Source organism: Colias eurytheme, chromosome 12, assembly GCF_061535395.1.
Source record: "Colias eurytheme isolate Ceu_HAF_F1 chromosome 12, ilColEury1 Martin Lab GWU primary, whole genome shotgun sequence".
Classification (NCBI taxonomy): domain Eukaryota; kingdom Metazoa; phylum Arthropoda; class Insecta; order Lepidoptera; family Pieridae; genus Colias; species Colias eurytheme.
The window spans coordinates 11359464-11379204 of record NC_142991.1 but is presented as its reverse complement, the minus strand read 5'-3'; the positions used below and the strand labels follow the sequence as shown (position 1 = coordinate 11379204).

The following is a 19741-nucleotide window of genomic DNA, read 5'->3' as shown; positions in this document are numbered from 1 at the left end:
CAATTTTTTTATCGTTCAACATTAATATGATGAATACAAATGTTGATAAAATTTTATTATATTATTACGTACGTGATATGACATAACGCGCGAGGCCTTTTCGGCCTAACGTGTCGATACGACACTGTTATCTCTCGTAGACGTATTATGCAAATACATTTTTATCGTTATTATTCGCCAGTTTGCAGTTAACAATGCGATTTGACCGAATATAACAATGAATACATGCAGGTGGTGGACCGCAACACGGCGTGGGAGGGCGGGCTGGTGGCGGTGAACTCGTTCGGGTTCGGCGGCGCCAACGCGCACGTGATCCTGGAGTCGGAGCCGGGCCGGCCGCGCGCCGCGGCGCAGTACGCCGTGCCGCGCCTCGTGCTGGCCTCGGGCCGCACCGAGGAGGCCGTGCAGGTGCGCCCCACTCGTATCTCTCTCTTCTCGCACTCGATTATCCCTAGATCCCTCTACGTCATTCGATATTAATATAAACGATTCATGAATCGATTAATTTCTGATGGGCGACTTGAAATCGTTGAATGTGAATTCAGGAACTTCTAAACCTGGCGGCGGAGAACGCTACGGACGCGGGGCTGCACGCGCTGCTGGACGCCGTGCACGCGCAGAACATCCCCGGGCACGCGCACCGCGGGTACCGCCTGCTGGCCGACCCGCCCGCGCAGGAGATCCTCGTGAGTTCCCGCCCTCCCGCACTCCCGCACTCCCGCACTCCCGCACTCCCGCACTCCCGCCCCAAGAGTTGCCTACTTACGAGACATATATTTTTGTCTTATTTTAACTAGCATTCATTATGAGGCTTCTCTTTTCGTACACGATTCTATCGATTCGATTAATTTTTATCGCAATAGTTACTTATATGTTCATATGTTTCGATGGTGTAACATAATGTTAACTTTTAAACTTTTATTAGTTGTTATTCCGTTTACCTACTAATAAAACTAGTATCGTAATGAGGAACAATGTTACATCCTCAATTGTAGAACGAGTTTGACTTTTTAACATATTTTATCGAGTTTCGCCAAAAACATAATATTTGAATTTATAATCGCTTCGAATGAAATAGTATATGTAACGTTGCGTCGGGCGGTCGCAGGAAGTGGAGAGCGGCTCGCCGCGGCCCGTGTGGTTCGTGTTCTCGGGCATGGGCTCGCAGTGGGCCGGCATGGGCCGCACGCTGCTGCAGCTGCCGCAGTTCGCGCAGAGCGTGCGGCGCAGTGCAGCCGCCCTGCAGCCGCACGGCGTGGACCTGCTGCACGTGCTCACGGACGCGCCCGACTCCGCCTTCGACGACGTCATCGCGTCCTTCGTGTCCATCGCGGCCGTGCAGGTGGCGCTGGTCGACGTGCTGCGCGCCGTCGGCATAGTGCCCGACGGCATCGTCGGACACTCCGTGGGCGAGATCGGTAATTTCATTCGATTCATCGTACCGCCTGCTATTGTTTATGTGGATAAACCCGGCCAGGGCGAAGTGATCTTATTCGATGCAGCGGTTTCGATTTTGTTCTATAATTGATAAATTATATTTTAATTATGGTCATCGATAAAAGTCGACTCTCCTAGCGGTGACTTATGTAGGTCATAAGTTACCGCTACGAGGGTCGTTTGTAGAAAAAATCCTATTAAATTTATTAAAATTACGCAAATTGTTCATTATTAAATAATTAATAAAGTTCGACCTCGAAACCTCCTTCCGTTATATTGAAATAAATATGTACAGCAAATAAATAATACTGTCAGATATAAACAAGAAACAAATTACTAACTGTATGAACAATATTTTTATTTCATTTTTTTTTCCTTTTATGTTTCATAAAAGTTTAAAATAAATAAATACACATGATCAAAACAATCTGCCTTTAAGCGGTCCAATGACGTCACAGGCGAATCGAATCCACAGACCTCCGCGCCGTGCCAAAATAAGTAAACTTCAATAATCTATATCCTTCTATATCTAAGTCATTTATTGTTGGATTTCCGAAATGCTTTCGGTTGTTGATTAGTTTTGATCAATATTTTAACACGATTACGATTTATATAATATTCCCAGCATCATGAAACTTCTCCTTTGAACGAATAAAAGAAAATATAAACAAACGCAAAAAACCGTTATTATTATAAACAAAGCGATTAACATGCTAACTAAAAAAAATTCCGTTTATTCCGAGTACTTAATAAATAATGGGCTCGTTCCCATCGAGAATGAATCAGTTAAATGATCTAATGATCTAATGAATCTAATGAATAATCTAATGATCGGCCGTGACAGGAAGATAACAATAGACTAAGTTACTTAATGTTTTAATAATACGGAACTTTAACGGAATAAAATCAACATAATATTATTTTTTTTATTATTATTATAAGATTAAGATCAATTAGTCACACAGCGAACACCTATTATAAGCGTGTATCTTGTTGTGAATGTTGCAATTAAAAAAGTAATTATGAAATAATTATTAATTATGATGTTATTAATAAAAAATGTAGGGATTGCGTACCAATACGAAAACTGCTTATATTTGCGTATCGTAAGAAACATAACATCCTAATAATATAATGTAGAAAATACGAAAGTAGGTACCTGTAAGTTCCTCGGTATTCTTCACACCTAAACAACCGAACCTATTTGTATAAAATTTATATCCATAAATTTAAATCCGGGTGATTACAGGTACGTCTTAAAGCAATACTCATTGACTACGAGTGCCAAAAGTACATTTATAATTTTTTAGGAGTTTTTTTTTAGAATTTTATATTTGGGCAGTTACGTTGGTTAATTCTTAAAAACATTCAAATTCCTCTTCATTAAGGAAATTATAGGAACCAAAGAGCAACAAACGTCATTTCAGCTAATATAGTCTAAGATCCCACTGCAGGATTACTTCGTTCATAGTTTTTTTGATGAAACCAAAATTTTATGTATATTTATAATTAGTGGAATATAAATTTTAATTTATAATATATCGACTAGATTTCCAGTAAAAATTTGGCCGCAAGCATTTTTAATTAATATTCATCATCTTTAACAGCCAGCAACCCTCATTTGCGGCTGAATTTAATTAGGCAACCATATATCTATACTAATAATATAAAGAGGAAAAGTTTGTAAGTATGTATGTAAGTATGTATGTATGTATGTATGGTTTTCACGCAAAAACTACTGGACCGATTTCAAAAATTCTTTCACCATTAGAAAGCTGCATCTTTACTGAGCAACATAGGCTATATTGCATTTTCAAAAAAATTAGAGATCCTTACCAAAAATGCAATAATGTAACCCAAGGTGTAAAAAAATCCTCAATAAAACTTCTGTCATCGCGTGTGCTGCGGAATCTATTGAAGATAGAACAAAAAAATGTTCTACGGTATTATAGAATGGATCAATATCTACAAGAAAGTCCGCGATACCATATGTCCATCTTCAATAGTTATGTTACTACAACAACTTTTTTACGTTTTCAAAGTAAATAAAAGTGCCGACAGTAATCAAACCATGTTATCCATACACATATATTAATCCTTATCCCATTAAATGATGTTTTATTATAGACTGTTTCAATACCAGCAAAATACTTTTTAAATGAAAAGAATTGGATATTCCATTCAAAAGATATAACGAATTTTTAAAAGTGTCAATCTACAGAAAATAGTAGGTATACTGTTCGAGCAGGCCGTAGTGCGGGGGTCACGGAGGAATTCTACCAATATGCGTCTTGACGGAACACAGTGGGGTTTTGGTCGGTAGGAATCCGACATAACCCACGGCCCCACGGGACGGGGTAAAGGTGATTTTCATGTGATTAAAAATTAAACCTATAGTCCGACCTATATAGTAGACTTTTCACTGTAACGATATCGCTATCTATGCGGGTGAAACCGCAGGGCAGTGCTAGTGATCAATAAAAGAAAAAAAAAATAGCTTTAACTTGATATATGATTCATAATTAATATGCGTTATGAACGTGTAACGTATAAATGGATTGAAATCATACCTGTTTGCGCCAGGCTGCGAAGGGGTTGCGGCCAGATGAAAAACGGCAACCGTGGTTTTTTAGAATCTTTATGTAATTGGCCGTGATGTAGACTATAAATAACAAGTGAACGGAATTTATTCCAAAAAATCAAAGTGAAAAATTTTTATTGAACATGCTTGGGGCCAAATTTTGACTGGCAACCTAGTCGATATATATTCTCCTAATTATAAATATACATAAAATTTTGGTTTCATCAAAAAAACTATGAACGAAGTAATTCTGCGGTGGGATCTAGTGCTATAAGTAGTTATAATGGAAACCAATTTCACAAATAATTAAAGTAGGCCACTGAAGTGATTTCCAGCTCGGCGTATAACTCATATCGATATATTTGGCGGGGCAGGTTGCGCGTACGCGGACGAGACGCTGACGGGCGAGCAGGCCGTGCTGGCGGCGTACTGGCGCGGGCGCAGCATCGTGGACGCCGAGCTGCCGCCGGGCGCCATGGCCGCCGTGGGGCTCTCGTGGGACGACGCGGCCGCGCGCTGCCCGCCCGACGTCGTGCCCGCCTGCCACAACGCGGCCGACAGCGTCACGGTCGGTAGCTCCCGCGCCGTCGTACGCGTCCTCCAAACGCGACTTTCGCAATTGGCGCAATCTACAATAAAGGAAAACTGTTGGGGCAGGTGTCGGGCCCGGTGGCGTCCGTGGAGAAGTTCGTGGCGGAGCTGAGCGGCGCGGGCACGTTCGCGCGGCGCGTGAACAGCTCGGGCGTGGCGTTCCACAGCAAGTACATCGCGGCGGCCGCGCCGCTGCTGCGCCGCTCGCTGGAGCGCGTCATCCCCGCGCCCCGGCCGCGCTCCGCCCGCTGGGTGTCCTCCTCGCTGCCGCGCGACCAGTGGGACTCCGACATCGGTGAGTGTGTCTCGCTCTGTGTGCTGCCAGATTCATTACCTATGTACAATAATTTCATGAAGGAAATTTATTAATTACTAGATTTCCGCCCGCGGATTCGCCCGCGTTTTCAAAGGAAATCCCGCATAGTTCCCGTTCCCGTGGGATTTCCGGGATAAAACCTACCCTATGTGTTAATCCAAGTTACCTTCTATATGTGTGCTAAATTTCATTGTAATCGGTTCAGTAGAATTTGCGTGAAAGAGTAACAAACACACACACACACATGACACACACATCCTCACAAACTTTCGCATTTATAATATTAGTAGGATTAAAACTGCTTTTTACATTATCTCTCTGATTATTTTTTTAATTTATCTATCAAATTAAATACTTAATTAAATAATAATAATATTACCTTCACAATCGCCTAACAACGGTTTAGAGTAATTACTCCAGTCAGTCAAGACAATCAATTCACAATAATTCCAAAAGTTTTCAAACTACGGTCCAGTGAATGGTACATTGGGACGACAATAAATCTCATTTTGCAACCTTGTCCGCAGTCCGGAACAATGTTAAAATTGCAATTAAATTATTTTTTTTTTTGCTGTATGCTCGTGGAAAAAATTCCATATTATGTATTAAATTTGCAACCAATCTAAGTGTACGGAACTTATGGATTTTTGCTGACCTATAGAAATTTTTGCGGCAAAGAGAAATTTTCCTCACGTATAGAAATTTTCCTGGCTTATAGAATTTTTCCTGACGTAAAGAAATTTTCCTTGCTTATAGAAATTTTCCTTTCTTATATAAATTTTCCCGACGTATGAAAATTTTCCTGACTTATAGAAATTTTTCTTGACTTATCGTAATTTTCCCGACTTATGGATTTTTCCTGTCGTATAGAAATTTCCCTGACGTATAGAAATTTTCCAGACGTATAGAAATTTTCCTGGTTTATAAACATTTTCCTGACTTATACAAATTTTCCTTATCTATACAAATTTTCCTAGCTTATAGAAATTTTCCTTTCTTATAGAAATTTTCCAGCTTATAGAAATTTTCCCGACATGGATTTTTTCTGACGTATAGAAATTTTCCTGACTTATACAAATTTTCTTTATCTATATAATTTTGAGGCAAAGGGAAATTTTCCTCACGTATAGAAATTTTCCTTGTTTATAGAAATTTTCCTGGCTTATAGAAATTTTCCTTTCTTATAGAAATTTTCACGACTTATGGATTTTTCCTGGCGTATAGAAATTTTCCTGATTTATAGAAATTTACCTGACGTATAGAAATTTTCCTCTCTTATGGAAATTTTCCTGACATAGAAATTTTTCCTGACTTATCGTAATTTTCCCGACTTATGGAGTTTACCTGACGTATAGAAATTTTCTTGACTTATACAAATTTTCCTTATCTATATAATTATGCGGCAAAGGGAAATTTTCCTTTCTATAAATTTCTATAAATTTTCCTGTCTTATGGAAATTTTCCAGCTTATAGAAATTTTACCGACATGGATTTTTCCTGGCGTATATACAAATTTTCCTCACGTATAGAAATTTTCCGGACTTATGGAAATTTTCCTGGCGTATAGAAATTTTCCTGGCTTATAAACATTTTCCTGACTTATAGAAATATTCCTTTTTTTGAAATTTTCCCGCTTCTAGAAATTTTCCCGACGTATGGAAATTTTCCTGAATTATCGAAATTTTCCTGACTTATGGCGTAAATTTTCCTGGCGTATAAACATTTTCCTGCCTTCTACAAATTTTACTGGCTTATAGAAATTTTCCTAATGTATAGAAATTTTCCTTGTTTATAGAAATTTTCCTTTCTTATAGAAATTTTCCAGCTTATAGAAATTTTCCCGACTTATGGATTTTTCCTGGCGTATAGAAATTTTCCTTTCTTATGGAAATTTTCCAGCCTTATGGAAATTTTCCTGACTTATAGTAATTTTTCCTGACTTATCGTAATTTTTCCGTCAATGGAAATTTCCCTAACTATTGTTAAAATCATTTTTCTAATCTTACTAAAATTGGAAATTTTTACAACTGATTAAAGTAAACCACCCACCTATTCCCACCCACATCCCGTACGCTAAGTGCTCTATCCACAGGCCGCGCGTGCGCAGAATGGCTCAGTATCTGCATAGCTAGCGAACGTATAAACTCGCCCGGTCTTTGGGCGTGGTACCTACATATTTCGCAATAAAAGGTAGCCTATGTCCTTTCTCGGGTATCAAAATATCTCCATACCAAATTTCATGCAAATTGGTTCAGTAGTTTAGGCGTGATTGAGTAACAGACAGACAGACAGAGTTACTTTCGCATTTATAATATTAGTATGGATTATCTATAAAGTTCGTATAACAAATATGTGAACGATCGCTCGGCCGTCGCAGCCAAGCTGAGCGACGCGGCGTACCACGTGAACAACCTGCTGTCGCCGGTGCGGTTCGCGGAGGCGCTGCGCGCGGTGCCCGAGCGCGCCGTGCTGGTGGAGGTGGCGCCGCACGCGCTGCTGCAGGCCGTGCTGCGGCGCGCGCGGCCCGGCGCGGCGCACGTGCCGCTGGTGCGGCGCGACGCCGCGTCGCCGGCCGCGCACCTGCTGGCGGCGCTGGGCCGGCTGTACGCGGCGGGCGCGCAGCCCCGCGCGCACGCGCTGTACCCGCCCGTGCCCTTCCCCGTGCCGCGCGGCACGCCGGGCCTGGCCTCGCGCGTGCGCTGGGACCACTCCGTCGAGTGGAGCGTGGCCGACTTCGGCAACGCGCGCTCCGGCGAGAACGTCATCGAGTACGACATCTCCAAGAACGACGACTCCTTCATCTCCGGACACAACATCGACGGCCGCGTCCTCTTCCCGGCCACCGGATACTTGGTGAGTGCCTCCTTATTCGCGTCGAACCGAATGTGCGTCAAAAGCTGAGGTCGAAAGCGCGTACGATGCGCTCGTAATCTAACTGCATGTACATGCTTCGTTTCGATCGTATCTCTTAGATAGGTTTTGTATGAAATGTGACAGAGAAATAAATATTATGCATGCAAGCTTAAGGATTTAATATTAATTACTTTAAATCTCTAGAGCATTAAAAAAACATGTGAATACAAAAAAAAAACATGATTTGATTTCATTTGAATAGTGGTTTCAACTGACGATGAAAGACGTCATTGTCGTGGGTATAAATATGTTTCCCACAGTAATCATTCTCATTCAAATTAAAACTAAAAATTATATAAATAATGGTAACTTGAAGGACCCATGAAGTTCATTTATAATGAGGAACTAAATAATTATAGGATCCGGTTGTATATTTTTAATATGTTTTATAGATGTTTATCCAAGTTAACCTAAGTCACGATGAATAATGACGAAAACCTGTTCAAAATTGCTCAACTATATAATACTACACTCGTAAATAAAAGTTCAAATACAAAAAAAAACAAGAAAATAGTCTCCATTGCAATTATATTATAATGTACAAACTGTTAAAAATTGGGGAATAATAAAACGAGTTACTAAAAAAATTATGTGACTGATGATGAGATACTGTTTTAATAGCTTGAGCGGTATGATAGTTTAAGATATTTAATTAAATTCTAAGTGAGTAAGTGAGTAAGTGATTAACTCATAACTCAACTCAAACTCAACTCAAACATTCATTTATTCAATTAGACTACTATTTAGTAGCACTTTCGAATCGTCATTACATAAGTATTTTTAACATCTACCACCGATTCGGAAAGCAGTATCTATGGAGAAGAATCGGCAAGAAACTCCATAGTTGCTCTTTTAAAATCATGTCAATATTACATAATATGCAACTTATATCTAACTACATAATATATCATAATATGCCAAAGAACTGTCCTGTGGTTTTTACGCGACAACCCTCCATGGGTTTTTATCGTCCATATATTCCTGAATATTGTAGTACGCTCTCTGAACTAGTACATTTTTTATATAAGTTTTAAATTTAGAACTACTAAACTCTTTAATATTATGAGGAATTCTATTGTAAAAGCGTATACCTTGACCCATAAATGAATTTTTAACTTTAGCTAATCGGAAAAATGGCATTTCAATTCTATTTTTGTTCCTTGTGCCATAATCGTGTCTATCTCCTACTCTTGTGTGTAAGTCGGAGCTTTTGTGTACATGCAAAATATTATTAAATATATACTGTGATGGTACAGTAAGGATACCAGTATTCTTAAAATGATCTCTTAGTGAGTCCCGAGCACGTAAATTATATATAGAGCGAATGGCTCTTTTCTGTAAGATAAATATAGTTTCTATATCTGCAGCCCTTAGTTAGCTAGCTTGTTTAGCTTTGCTTGCCCCATAGTTCCTACCCTGCCCATTACAGTATTAATTATCAAAGTGATTTTCTGTTCGAGACATCTCATTTAAGATAAAATGTCAGTATAAACAGTGGTATAAATAAATCATAAATCAAGTAATGAAGAAATGCAGGACTCAAACAAATATTAGGTCGCTCAAATATTATGAAGCTGCTCATTTTGTATTTTAAGTATCTTAATGTTTGTTAGTCGCTGTTCTATTGATTTTTCGTCACTCGCTCACTAGTAATTCTGTATCCCCATTAATTATTTTTGTCACCAAAAACTTTAATTCAAAGTCACTCCTTTAAACTACCCTAAAAAGTTTACCGTTTAATTATCTAATAAATTACACGTATTGTGTACGGACTATGGTTCGTACACCTGGGATGCTGCTGCTACTAATAAAACTAAGCTGCTAAATAATATGATTTTATTGCTATGCTGTAATGCTAGAGTTACATACGTACGCGGCTCGCGACGTTTTAATGTGAACTAACGCTATATGAAAATGAAAATGCTGTGATATACAAAAATGATGATTTTGCACTCTGTGCGGTTGCACCGTACATGCTCCCGGGCAACAAGAGTGATGGAAGTGAAAGCTATGATAGATATGACGATGAGCTAACCTATTACAAGGTGAAAACAATATTCTTAAAAGCTATTAACAAATGATGCCCGACAATCATTAGATATCGATCTTAAGGCTACACTGTTCTAAAATAGGGAATTGTCTTTTATTGATTCACTGAATGACGCACACACACATTGCTCTGCTTTTTTGTTTCACACACACTTTGCTCTGCTTTTTGTTTTACACACTTTACACTCACACACTTATCACTAAAACTAACACATGGGTCACTGATGGCACGCTGCGCGCTGGTACGCGGCAGGCGCTCGCGCCGCGGAGGGCGCTCGGCGCCGCCGGCCGCCACGCACACCACAGGCCCGCTGCTGCTGCTATCCCCTGAATGCGCTTCCCAAGAGCTAGCAGGGAGTCGTTGTAGCTATTTTTCCAGCTCCAAATTTGATCCGGTGTTTATAAAATACTGAATCGGTTGGATTTCGGATACACCTCCGGCTCAATATTTATCTTATAAGTGTGTTGTTTATGTGAATTAATCATGAATATTTAGCTTTAATCTCAGACAATGTATTCGCAATAATATATCTGACACCATTGATAAGGCGGTCGCGTGCGCCTCGTTGAATCGAAATGCTGATTCAGTAACATGCGGTCATGGAACTCCAATTGTTTACAACCGTGGCTTATTTGTATAGTACGATGTTACAATGAATATTACTTTTGAAAGTTTCATACAGCTGATGATTTCCAGATGATTGATATAATTAATTATTAATAAATTTTGAAGTTTGGTTGCTTATTGGAGTAGTTAATTAATTTCTATCCATCTTCAACTATGTTAATTTATTGAAGAATATAAAATGTTTGTCGACGTTTATTCTTGTTATATTGAAGTTGTTACTGTATAATATTACGTTTGTAGCTGACGTGTGCATTAAAATAAATATTATTAATTTGAACGATACATAATAAGTTTATATGAAATGATTTAATTGGAATGCGCTTTTTTCGGGGTGTTTGCTGGTGATAAGCTGCTGGTATGATTCTGTAGCTTTTGCTGATTTGTTTCTTCTGTGTTAACAGGGAGAATGGACAATTTAATAACCGGTCGCTTGATAATACCCGTCTTAGTTTTTACGCTTACGACTCTGACGTAGCCGTCTGATCCAGGATGTAATTCAATCACACGACCCAACGCCCATTTTCCTGGAGGTAGAAGAGCGTCATGTATGATCACGATGTCGTTCAACTTGATATTAGGCTTTGATGTTTTCCACTTGCTTCTGGCTGATAATGACGTTAAATATTCAGCTCGCCACCGTTTCCAAATATCACTAAATATTTTTTGCGTCAATTGCCATCTCGTTCTCTCGTCTCTCTCAGTTTCTATGATTGTTAAAATTGGACCGCTCGCTAAAAAGTGGGAAGGTGTGAGATATGCTATGTCATCAGGATCTTCAGATAGAGGAGATAGGGGTCTCGAATTTAGACAAGCTTCTAGCTGATAAAGTAGAGTGGCGAACTCTTCGTACGTTAGCTTTTGATCGCCTAGAACTCTACGTAAATGATATTTCAGGCTTTTAACCGCTGCTTCCCAAAGTCCTCCCGCGCTAGGCCAGGAAGGTGCATTGAAGTGCCACTCGATTTGCATCTCGCTTATTTCCGTGAAAAATTCCTCTGTTAAAATAGATTGCTGGTCAATAAACTCATTCGTTAAAATTTTGCTGGCTCCTACGAAATTCGTTCCGTTGTCACTGTATAGGTGACGAGGAGTTCCTCTTCTTGCTGCTAACCTACGTAACGCTGCTAAAAAAGTAGATGATGATAAGTCTGATACTAACTCTAAGTGAACCGCTTTTGTGACCATACAGATAAATACGGCCACATATCCTTTGCTTGTTTTGATACCGCGACCCTTGCTTGATTTCACGTCTACATGTCCAGTGAAGTCAACCCCCGTGTGATAAAACGGTCTTGTAGGGTTCGTTCTTGCTCCCGGTAAATCTCCCATTATTTGTACTTGTTTTACCGGGTTGTGTCGCTTGCATATTACACAATTATATAAACGTTTCTTAACCGCTCTGTTTCCGCCGAGTATCCAATATCGCTGACGAAGCCAAGAGTTCGTTAACCTCGCTCCACCGTGGAAAGTTGACTTATGTGCTAAATCAATTAATAAAATTGTAAGATGACTGCTCTGTGGTATTATGTAGGGATGTTTCATGTTATATGAGGTGTTGCTATTTTTTAGACGACCTCCAACTCTTAATAAACCTTCTTCGTCTAGAAATGGATTAAGACATAATAACTTGCTCTTTGAATCAACTCTACTTAAGCTATTTAAATCATTTATTTCTTGACGAAATTCTAAATATTGTATAGCTTTTATAATTTTTAATTGTGAAATTTGCAACTCTTGTATAGTAAGATAATTTTGTTTTGTTACGGACGAGGATATTCGCAATATCCATGCTAGTACTCGTGACGCATATGTAAAACTGCTGTATTTGTCAATAAAATCGCTAATAAAGTTCGCTGAAATATTATTATTCTTCGTAACTACGTTTGATAACATTTTCTTTGCTTCTAATTTAGTATCATACGTTAATTGTTGCTGATGTTTAATATCACTGAGTAGCCAGGTGGGCCCTTTCCACCATAGGTCATGTTTTTCTAAAAGCGCGATGCTCATGCCACGGCTAGCACAATCTGCGGGATTATCGCTGGACTTAACATAACGCCAAGTCTGTGGTGGTAAAGTTGTTGTTATTTTAATCACTCTGTTTGCGACGAAAGGCTTCCAGCGGCTGGGCTCGCCCTGTAGCCATCCAAGTACAGCTGTTGAGTCACACCACGCAAACGTTTTTACATCGCGATCGCTTAAACTTTGCTTGACCTTTGTCATAAGTTTCGAGAGCAAGAGTGCACCGCTTAACTCTAGTCTCGGTAACGATATGTCGGTCTTTGACGAAGGGCTAGTTTTGCTGACGGGGACAAGTTTCGTTTTAGCGGCTAACAGTGTTATGTGCGTTTGATCTTTACGCACTATCCGTGCATATACTACGCATGCATATGCCTTCAACGACGCATCGCAAAAACCGTGTAATTCAATGCAATCGTCTCTCCCGCTACAAATCCATCTCGGGATTTCGATATTTCCAATATTCTCTATGTCTGCTCTTAATTTTCGCCATTCAAGGTTAATCTTGTCTGGTATGACGTCATCCCAATTTAAATTAGTTAACCATACGCTTTGAAATAATAGTTTTAGTTGAACTACAGCTGGTGCCAACCAACCAAGAGGATCGAATATCTTTGATATTTCTCCTAGTAGTTCTCGTTTCGTAGGCTGTAAATCGGATTGCGGAGATAGTTTGCACATAAACTTAAAATTGTCATCTCGTGCATTCCAACTAAGACCGAGTGCTTTCGTTGATTCCTGATGCTTAAAATTGTACGTATCGCTTGCTAGGTTTTCTGCTTTATCAACGTCTTCTAATAATGATGACTCATTCGCTGACCATTTGCGGAGATTAAATCCTCCCGATTTGAGTAAATCGATGAGATCTCTTTGCAATTGCTTCGCTGATATGATGTCAAATGCACCGCTAAGAAGATCATCCATGTAGAATTGTTCTTCTAACACCCTCGCTGCTATCGGGTAACGGTTGCATTCGTCCTTGGCTAACTGCTTGAGCGTCATCATTGCTAAAAAGGGCGCTGCTTTTGTACCATACGTAACAGTGGACAAAGTATATTCTCTGAGTGGTTGATTCGGATTTTCGCGCCAAACTATTTGCTGATAACGTTGATCTTGCTTTGAAATTAAAATCTGTCGAAACATTTTTTCGATATCTGCTATAAATGCGTAAGGATATTGTCTCCAATTTAAAATTAATAATAAGATATCCTGCTGTAAATTCGGACCTCTATACATGACGTCATTAAGGCTTACACCCGTCGATGTTTTTTCGGATGCATTAAACACAACTCGTAATGACGTAGTACTCGAATCGGCTCGATGTACACCGTGGTGCGGCATGTAGTAGGCAGGTTTCATGTTACGCGCTATTGTTAAGTGCATGTGACCCAATTCTTTGTATTCGTTTATGAATGATTTATATTTATTGAATAAATTGTCGTCTTTTTGTAGCTTTCGTTCTAATTGATAAAATTGAGCGCATGCCTTTGTTTTTGATAAACCGAGCTTTTCATCTGCGTCTGGATGTAAAGGGAGACGAACAACGTATTTTCCATCTGACTGACGAGTTGTTGTTGATTGATATTGCTGAATACATTGATAATCCTCTTGTGATATATCTATGTTTTCGTTAATGTCTTCGATTGACCAAAATTTTTGAAGGCTATCCACGTCGACCATGACAACGTTACATTGGTATGACTTTACGTTGCCGCATAAAATCCACCCAAGGCGTGTTTGCTGCGCTACAGGAATAGATTCGCTTTGCTTAATAATTCCCTCCATGATAATCGATGAATAGACATCTGCACCTAACAATAAGTCGACTGGTCGGCGTCGATAAAACTCTGGATCGGCTAGCTGTATGTCGTTAATAAATGACCACGCTGGTTTGCTGAATGATTTGTTTGGTAGATTGTTCACCGCATGATTCATTATAAAAACTCCTGTATTTAATGAATAATCGCTGTATTGAGAAAATATTTGTATGTTCATAAAGCCTTTACACGTGTTCTCTTTCGCGCCTAAACCTAAAATCACTCCCTTACAATGCTGACGCGGCAGACCAAGTCTCTGGGCTGCATTTTCGGTTATAAGGGAAGTCTGTGATCCTTGATCTATGAGAGCACGCATGATTAATGATGAACCATCTGCAGCTTGAACTGAAACTTGAGCTGTTGCTAGTAAAATTTCCTGCGTATCATCCAGAGACACGTGAGAGCTGTTATTCGGTTGTTTTTCGGGGCTTGTTGTGCTGGCTGTATTTTGGGATGTCCGCTGTGCGAACGCTTCATGAACCAAAGTATGATGGTTCTCATTGCATACTCGACATCTTTTAGTGGAAAAACACTTATTACCATTATGATTATACAGGCAGTTTTGACATAGCTGTAACCTGGTAATTGTTTGTAATTGCAGTTTAGGTTGAGATTCCGCGAATTTATTGCAATATATTATTGCATGATTATTGTTGCATATTGGACAATTTTGCGTTGTGTAATTGATACCTTTTCCGTTTTGCGATGAATTATTATAGTTGCTAGCGAATGATTTAAATAAATGCGATTTCTGGAATACTTTAGGATATGCTGCTGGTGTTGGTTTTTGAGGGTGCTGGAATGTTTTAGGTGGATCTTGCTTGCGCTTAGATGATTCTAATGCAGTAAATTTCATCTCGAGGAAACTTAGAAATTCTTGCAGTGTTGGTAGCTCTCTAGGATTTTTCAATGACTCGATGTAATCGTTATGAGTGTCGGTATCTAATTTAAGCGCTAAGATATGAACGATCATCGGGTCCCACGTGCTTGTATCAACACCAAGGTTTTTGATGGCATTCAGGCATTCCTTTGTCGCGTCGTGCATGTTTTTAATTTGTGTGAGCGATTGCTGCTGCATGTTGGGTAGGCCTAAAATAATATTAATATGAGATGTAAAAATAAGCTTTTTATTCTCGTACCTGTGATTTAATATTTCCCAACAGGAAGTATAATTTTGTGAGCTTATAGATAAATGCTGTATGAGGCGTTCTGCTTCGCCTTTGATCTTACTTTTCAGATACTGCATTTTTTGTGAATTTGATAAGGAAGGATTAAGATGAACAGCTTCGTTGAATAGATTTTTAAAAGATACCCATTGCTGATAGTTTCCATTGAAAATCGGAATGTCAACCTTCGGTGTTATATTTTCTCTGTGAGAGACAGACCAGAGCTTTGTGTTTATCGCTTCTTTGAGGTTGTTGAAAATGCTTTCGTGGCGAGTGAAAGAATTCTCATATTCAACGTCTTCCCCGTCCAAAATGCTGTCGATTTCCCAATGAAGGGAGTCAATAGCGCTCCATCGGGAATTTAACTGTTGAAGGGCATCCTCGAATTTCCACTTAGTGCATATTTTTTCAACATCAATACTTGTTACAGTTCTTTTAAAAGCCTTAAAGTTAATTGCTTGTTTATGGAATAATTCATCAAGTTTGCTCGATGTACCTTGCGATTTAAATGATGGCTGAGGATTTAAATCCTGTTGCTGTTTGCTTGTTCCCGGCTGAGACAATAAGCCAGGTGTTGCAGGTCTTATAGGGCTTTCCTTGCTTTCCGCTGGCAAGTGCCGCATTATGTAAGACCGCGTTTCATGATAAAAATCGGCCGTTCGCTTATAAATGTTATTGCTAAAATATTCATGCGATTTATCGTCATATTCGCATATTTTAATATGATTGCATTGAAATTCTTGCCAGTAAGAATCTAACACACTTAATCGCTTATTAATATGAGCCGGGGTCTTGCGTTCGACACCGTCTTTCTTAAAATTGATTTGGAGCTTTTCCATCGCTCCGATGATCATGTTTTGGCTAGCTACTAGATCTTCCATGATGAAAATGCTACTTCGCTTCGATAGATAGTATAGGTAAAAAGCTGTGGACTCACCGCTGCTGCTGGAACTTACGTGGCAGTTCCCACTACACGAGGTATGATATATCACACGCGAATGGGTCCTGCTTACGTTTAAGCTCGAAGGACCATAAAGATGTACGGACTACGGTTCGTACACCTGGGATGCTGCTGCTACTAATAAAACTAAGCTGCTAAATAATATGATTTTATTGCTATGCTGTAATGCTAGAGTTACATACGTACGCGGCTCGCGACGTTTTAATGTGAACTAACGCTATATGAAAATGAAAATGCTGTGATATACAAAAATGATGATTTTGCACTCTGTGCGGTTGCACCGTACATATTGTATTTTAACGTATTTTTATACGTCATACTGATAGAGAATTGTAGGATAGACGTGATCGTATGCCAATTTGATTGTATTTTACTACTACCTATAATGAATCTGGTTTCGCTTACAGTAACTGGCACACGACCACGGCTGACTTTTTACTATGATCTACCTACCATATTTACAGTCGTAATTATTAATAGTTTAAATAAAATTATTATATTTCGTCGTAAATTCTAACTTCGCCTGAAATGTGTTACATAACATTATTTATTAAAATCAGAACAAAATAAATAAACAAAAATGTTTATCACTCCGTAGACTTTAGTGTGGAGAACGATGGCGAAGATAAACAACAAGAAACCTGAAGAGACGCCCATCATACTAGAGAACGTGCAGTTCAGGCGCGCGACCATCGTGTCGCGGGACGCGCCCGTGCGGTTCCTCATCAACGTGCTCGAGGGCACGGGCGAGTTCGACGTGTGCGAGGGCGGCGCGGTCGTGGTCACGGGCACCGTGCGCCTGGCCCGCGAGCCCGCGCACGAGCGCCTGCCCGCCGACGGCGCCGCGCCGCCCGCCGAGCCCGACCTGCTCGCGCTCGTCGCCGACGACATCTACAAGGAGCTGCGCCTGCGCGGCTACAACTACGGCGGCGTGTTCCGCGGCATCCGCTCGTCCGACCCGCGCGGCACGGCCGGCGAGATCGCGTGGCACGACAACTGGATCGCGTTCATGGACGCGATGCTGCAGTTCGGCATCATCGGCGCGGACACGCGCGAGCTGTACCTGCCCACGCGGCTGCAGCGCGCGCTGATCGACCCGGCGGCGCAGGCGGCGGCGCTGGCGGGCGCGCGGGGCGGCGCGCTGCCGGTGCGCATGCGCCGCGACATCGACGTGGTCGCGTGCGGCGGGGTCGAGTTCCGCGGCGTCAAGACGAGCCTGGCGCCGCGCCGCGCCAACCCGCAGGCGCCGCCCAAGCTCGAGAAGTACGTCTTCCTGCCCTACGACAACGCCAACGTCGGCACCGAGGTGAATACCGTGTTATGTTTATAAAGTTAAGTTATATGTATATCTGTTTTTATTGACTTGTATACATGTACATATTTATTATTAATTTTGTTCTTGTGACCGATTCATTTAGAGTATACAGGGTGTAATCGTTAAGTGTGCACAGGCGATTTTTCCGTAACTTTTGCAGGTATCAAAAACCTTTAGACTGATATCGAAAGCCCTTTACCTAATGAGTAAAATGACAATAATACTTTTTTAAGTTCGATGTAAAATTTTTAGATATTTCCCGTTTTATTTTTAAAAAGTTATTATTGTCATTTTACGCATTAGGTAAAGAGCATTCGACATCAGTTTAAAGTTTTTAAAGTGAAACTTTTATTTGATATCTGCAATAGTTACAGAATAATCGCCTGTGCACACTTAACGATTACACCCTGTATATATAAAGCTAGGAGATAGTGAGTTAGTGAATGTTACTGTCGTTTAGTGTCCGAATATCGAATACATAGACGCACACAGTATCGCTAGAAAACTATCGATTTGAAGTGCGGATATAACACTCGTGCGGTGTGTGTGGGCAGGACACGTCGCGGTCGAAGCGCGACGCGATGACGGTGAGCGTGCAGCTGGCGCTGGAGGCGGCGGGCTCGCTGCGGCTGCGGCTGGCGGAGGCGGCGCTGGGCCGCGCGCCCGACGCGCTGCTGGCGCCCGCCGCGCTGCAAGCGCTGGAGGCCGAGCCGCTCGTGCGCGTGGAGGCGGCGCTGGCGGCCGGCGCCAGCCACGCCGCCTACACCGCGCTCGCCGGCGACATCGGCGCCAAGGTGAGTGCCCCCTTGCGGCTGGCGGAGGCGGCGCTGGGCCGCGCGCCCGACGCGCTGCTGGCGCCCGCCGCGCTGCAAGCGCTGGAGGCCGAGCCGCTCGTGCGCGTGGAGGCGGCGCTGGCGGCCGGCGCCAGCCACGCCGCCTACACCGCGCTCGCCGGCGACATCGGCGCCAAGGTGAGTGCCCCCTTGCGGCTGGCGGAGGCGGCGCTGGGCCGCGCGCCCGACGCGCTGCTGGCGCCCGCCGCGCTGCAAGCGCTGGAGGCCGAGCCGCTCGTGCGCGTGGAGGCGGCGCTGGCGGCCGGCGCCAGCCACGCCGCCTACACCGCGCTCGCCGGCGACATCGGCGCCAAGGTGAGTGCCCCCTTGCGGCTGGCGGAGGCGGCGCTGGGCCGCGCGCCCGACGCGCTGCTGGCGCCCGCCGCGCTGCAAGCGCTGGAGGCCGAGCCGCTCGTGCGCGTGGAGGCGGCGCTGGCGGCCGGCGCCAGCCACGCCGCCTACACCGCGCTCGCCGGCGACATCGGCGCCAAGGTGAGTGCCCCCTTGCGGCTGGCGGAGGCGGCGCTGGGCCGCGCGCCCGACGCGCTGCTGGCGCCCGCCGCGCTGCAAGCGCTGGAGGCCGAGCCGCTCGTGCGCGTGGAGGCGGCGCTGGCGGCCGGCGCCAGCCACGCCGCCTACACCGCGCTCGCCGGCGACATCGGCGCCAAGGTGAGTGCCCCCTTGCGGCTGGCGGAGGCGGCGCTGGGCCGCGCGCCCGACGCGCTGCTGGCGCCCGCCGCGCTGCAAGCGCTGGAGGCCGAGCCGCTCGTGCGCGTGGAGGCGGCGCTGGCGGCCGGCGCCAGCCACGCCGCCTACACCGCGCTCGCCGGCGACATCGGCGCCAAGGTGAGTGCCCCCTTGCGGCTGGCGGAGGCGGCGCTGGGCCGCGCGCCCGACGCGCTGCTGGCGCCCGCCGCGCTGCAAGCGCTGGAGGCCGAGCCGCTCGTGCGCGTGGAGGCGGCGCTGGCGGCCGGCGCCAGCCACGCCGCCTACACCGCGCTCGCCGGCGACATCGGCGCCAAGGTGAGTGCCCCCTTGCGGCTGGCGGAGGCGGCGCTGGGCCGCGCGCCCGACGCGCTGCTGGCGCCCGCCGCGCTGCAAGCGCTGGAGGCCGA

General features: G+C 43.2%; 1 protein-coding gene across 1 annotated transcript in view; it reads left to right on the top strand.

Annotated features, from left to right (window-relative positions):
• FASN1 (Fatty acid synthase 1) overlaps nt 1-19741 on the top strand; it is a 51329-nt gene that overhangs the window by 17990 nt on the left and 13598 nt on the right. Inside the window, 8 exon segments of the mRNA XM_090107984.1 lie at nt 232-408; nt 546-686; nt 1109-1418; nt 4393-4586; nt 4676-4904; nt 7303-7778; nt 17077-17784; nt 18348-18587. Of these exon segments, the coding sequence (XP_089964110.1) occupies nt 232-408; nt 546-686; nt 1109-1418; nt 4393-4586; nt 4676-4904; nt 7303-7778; nt 17077-17784; nt 18348-18587 (2475 nt within the window).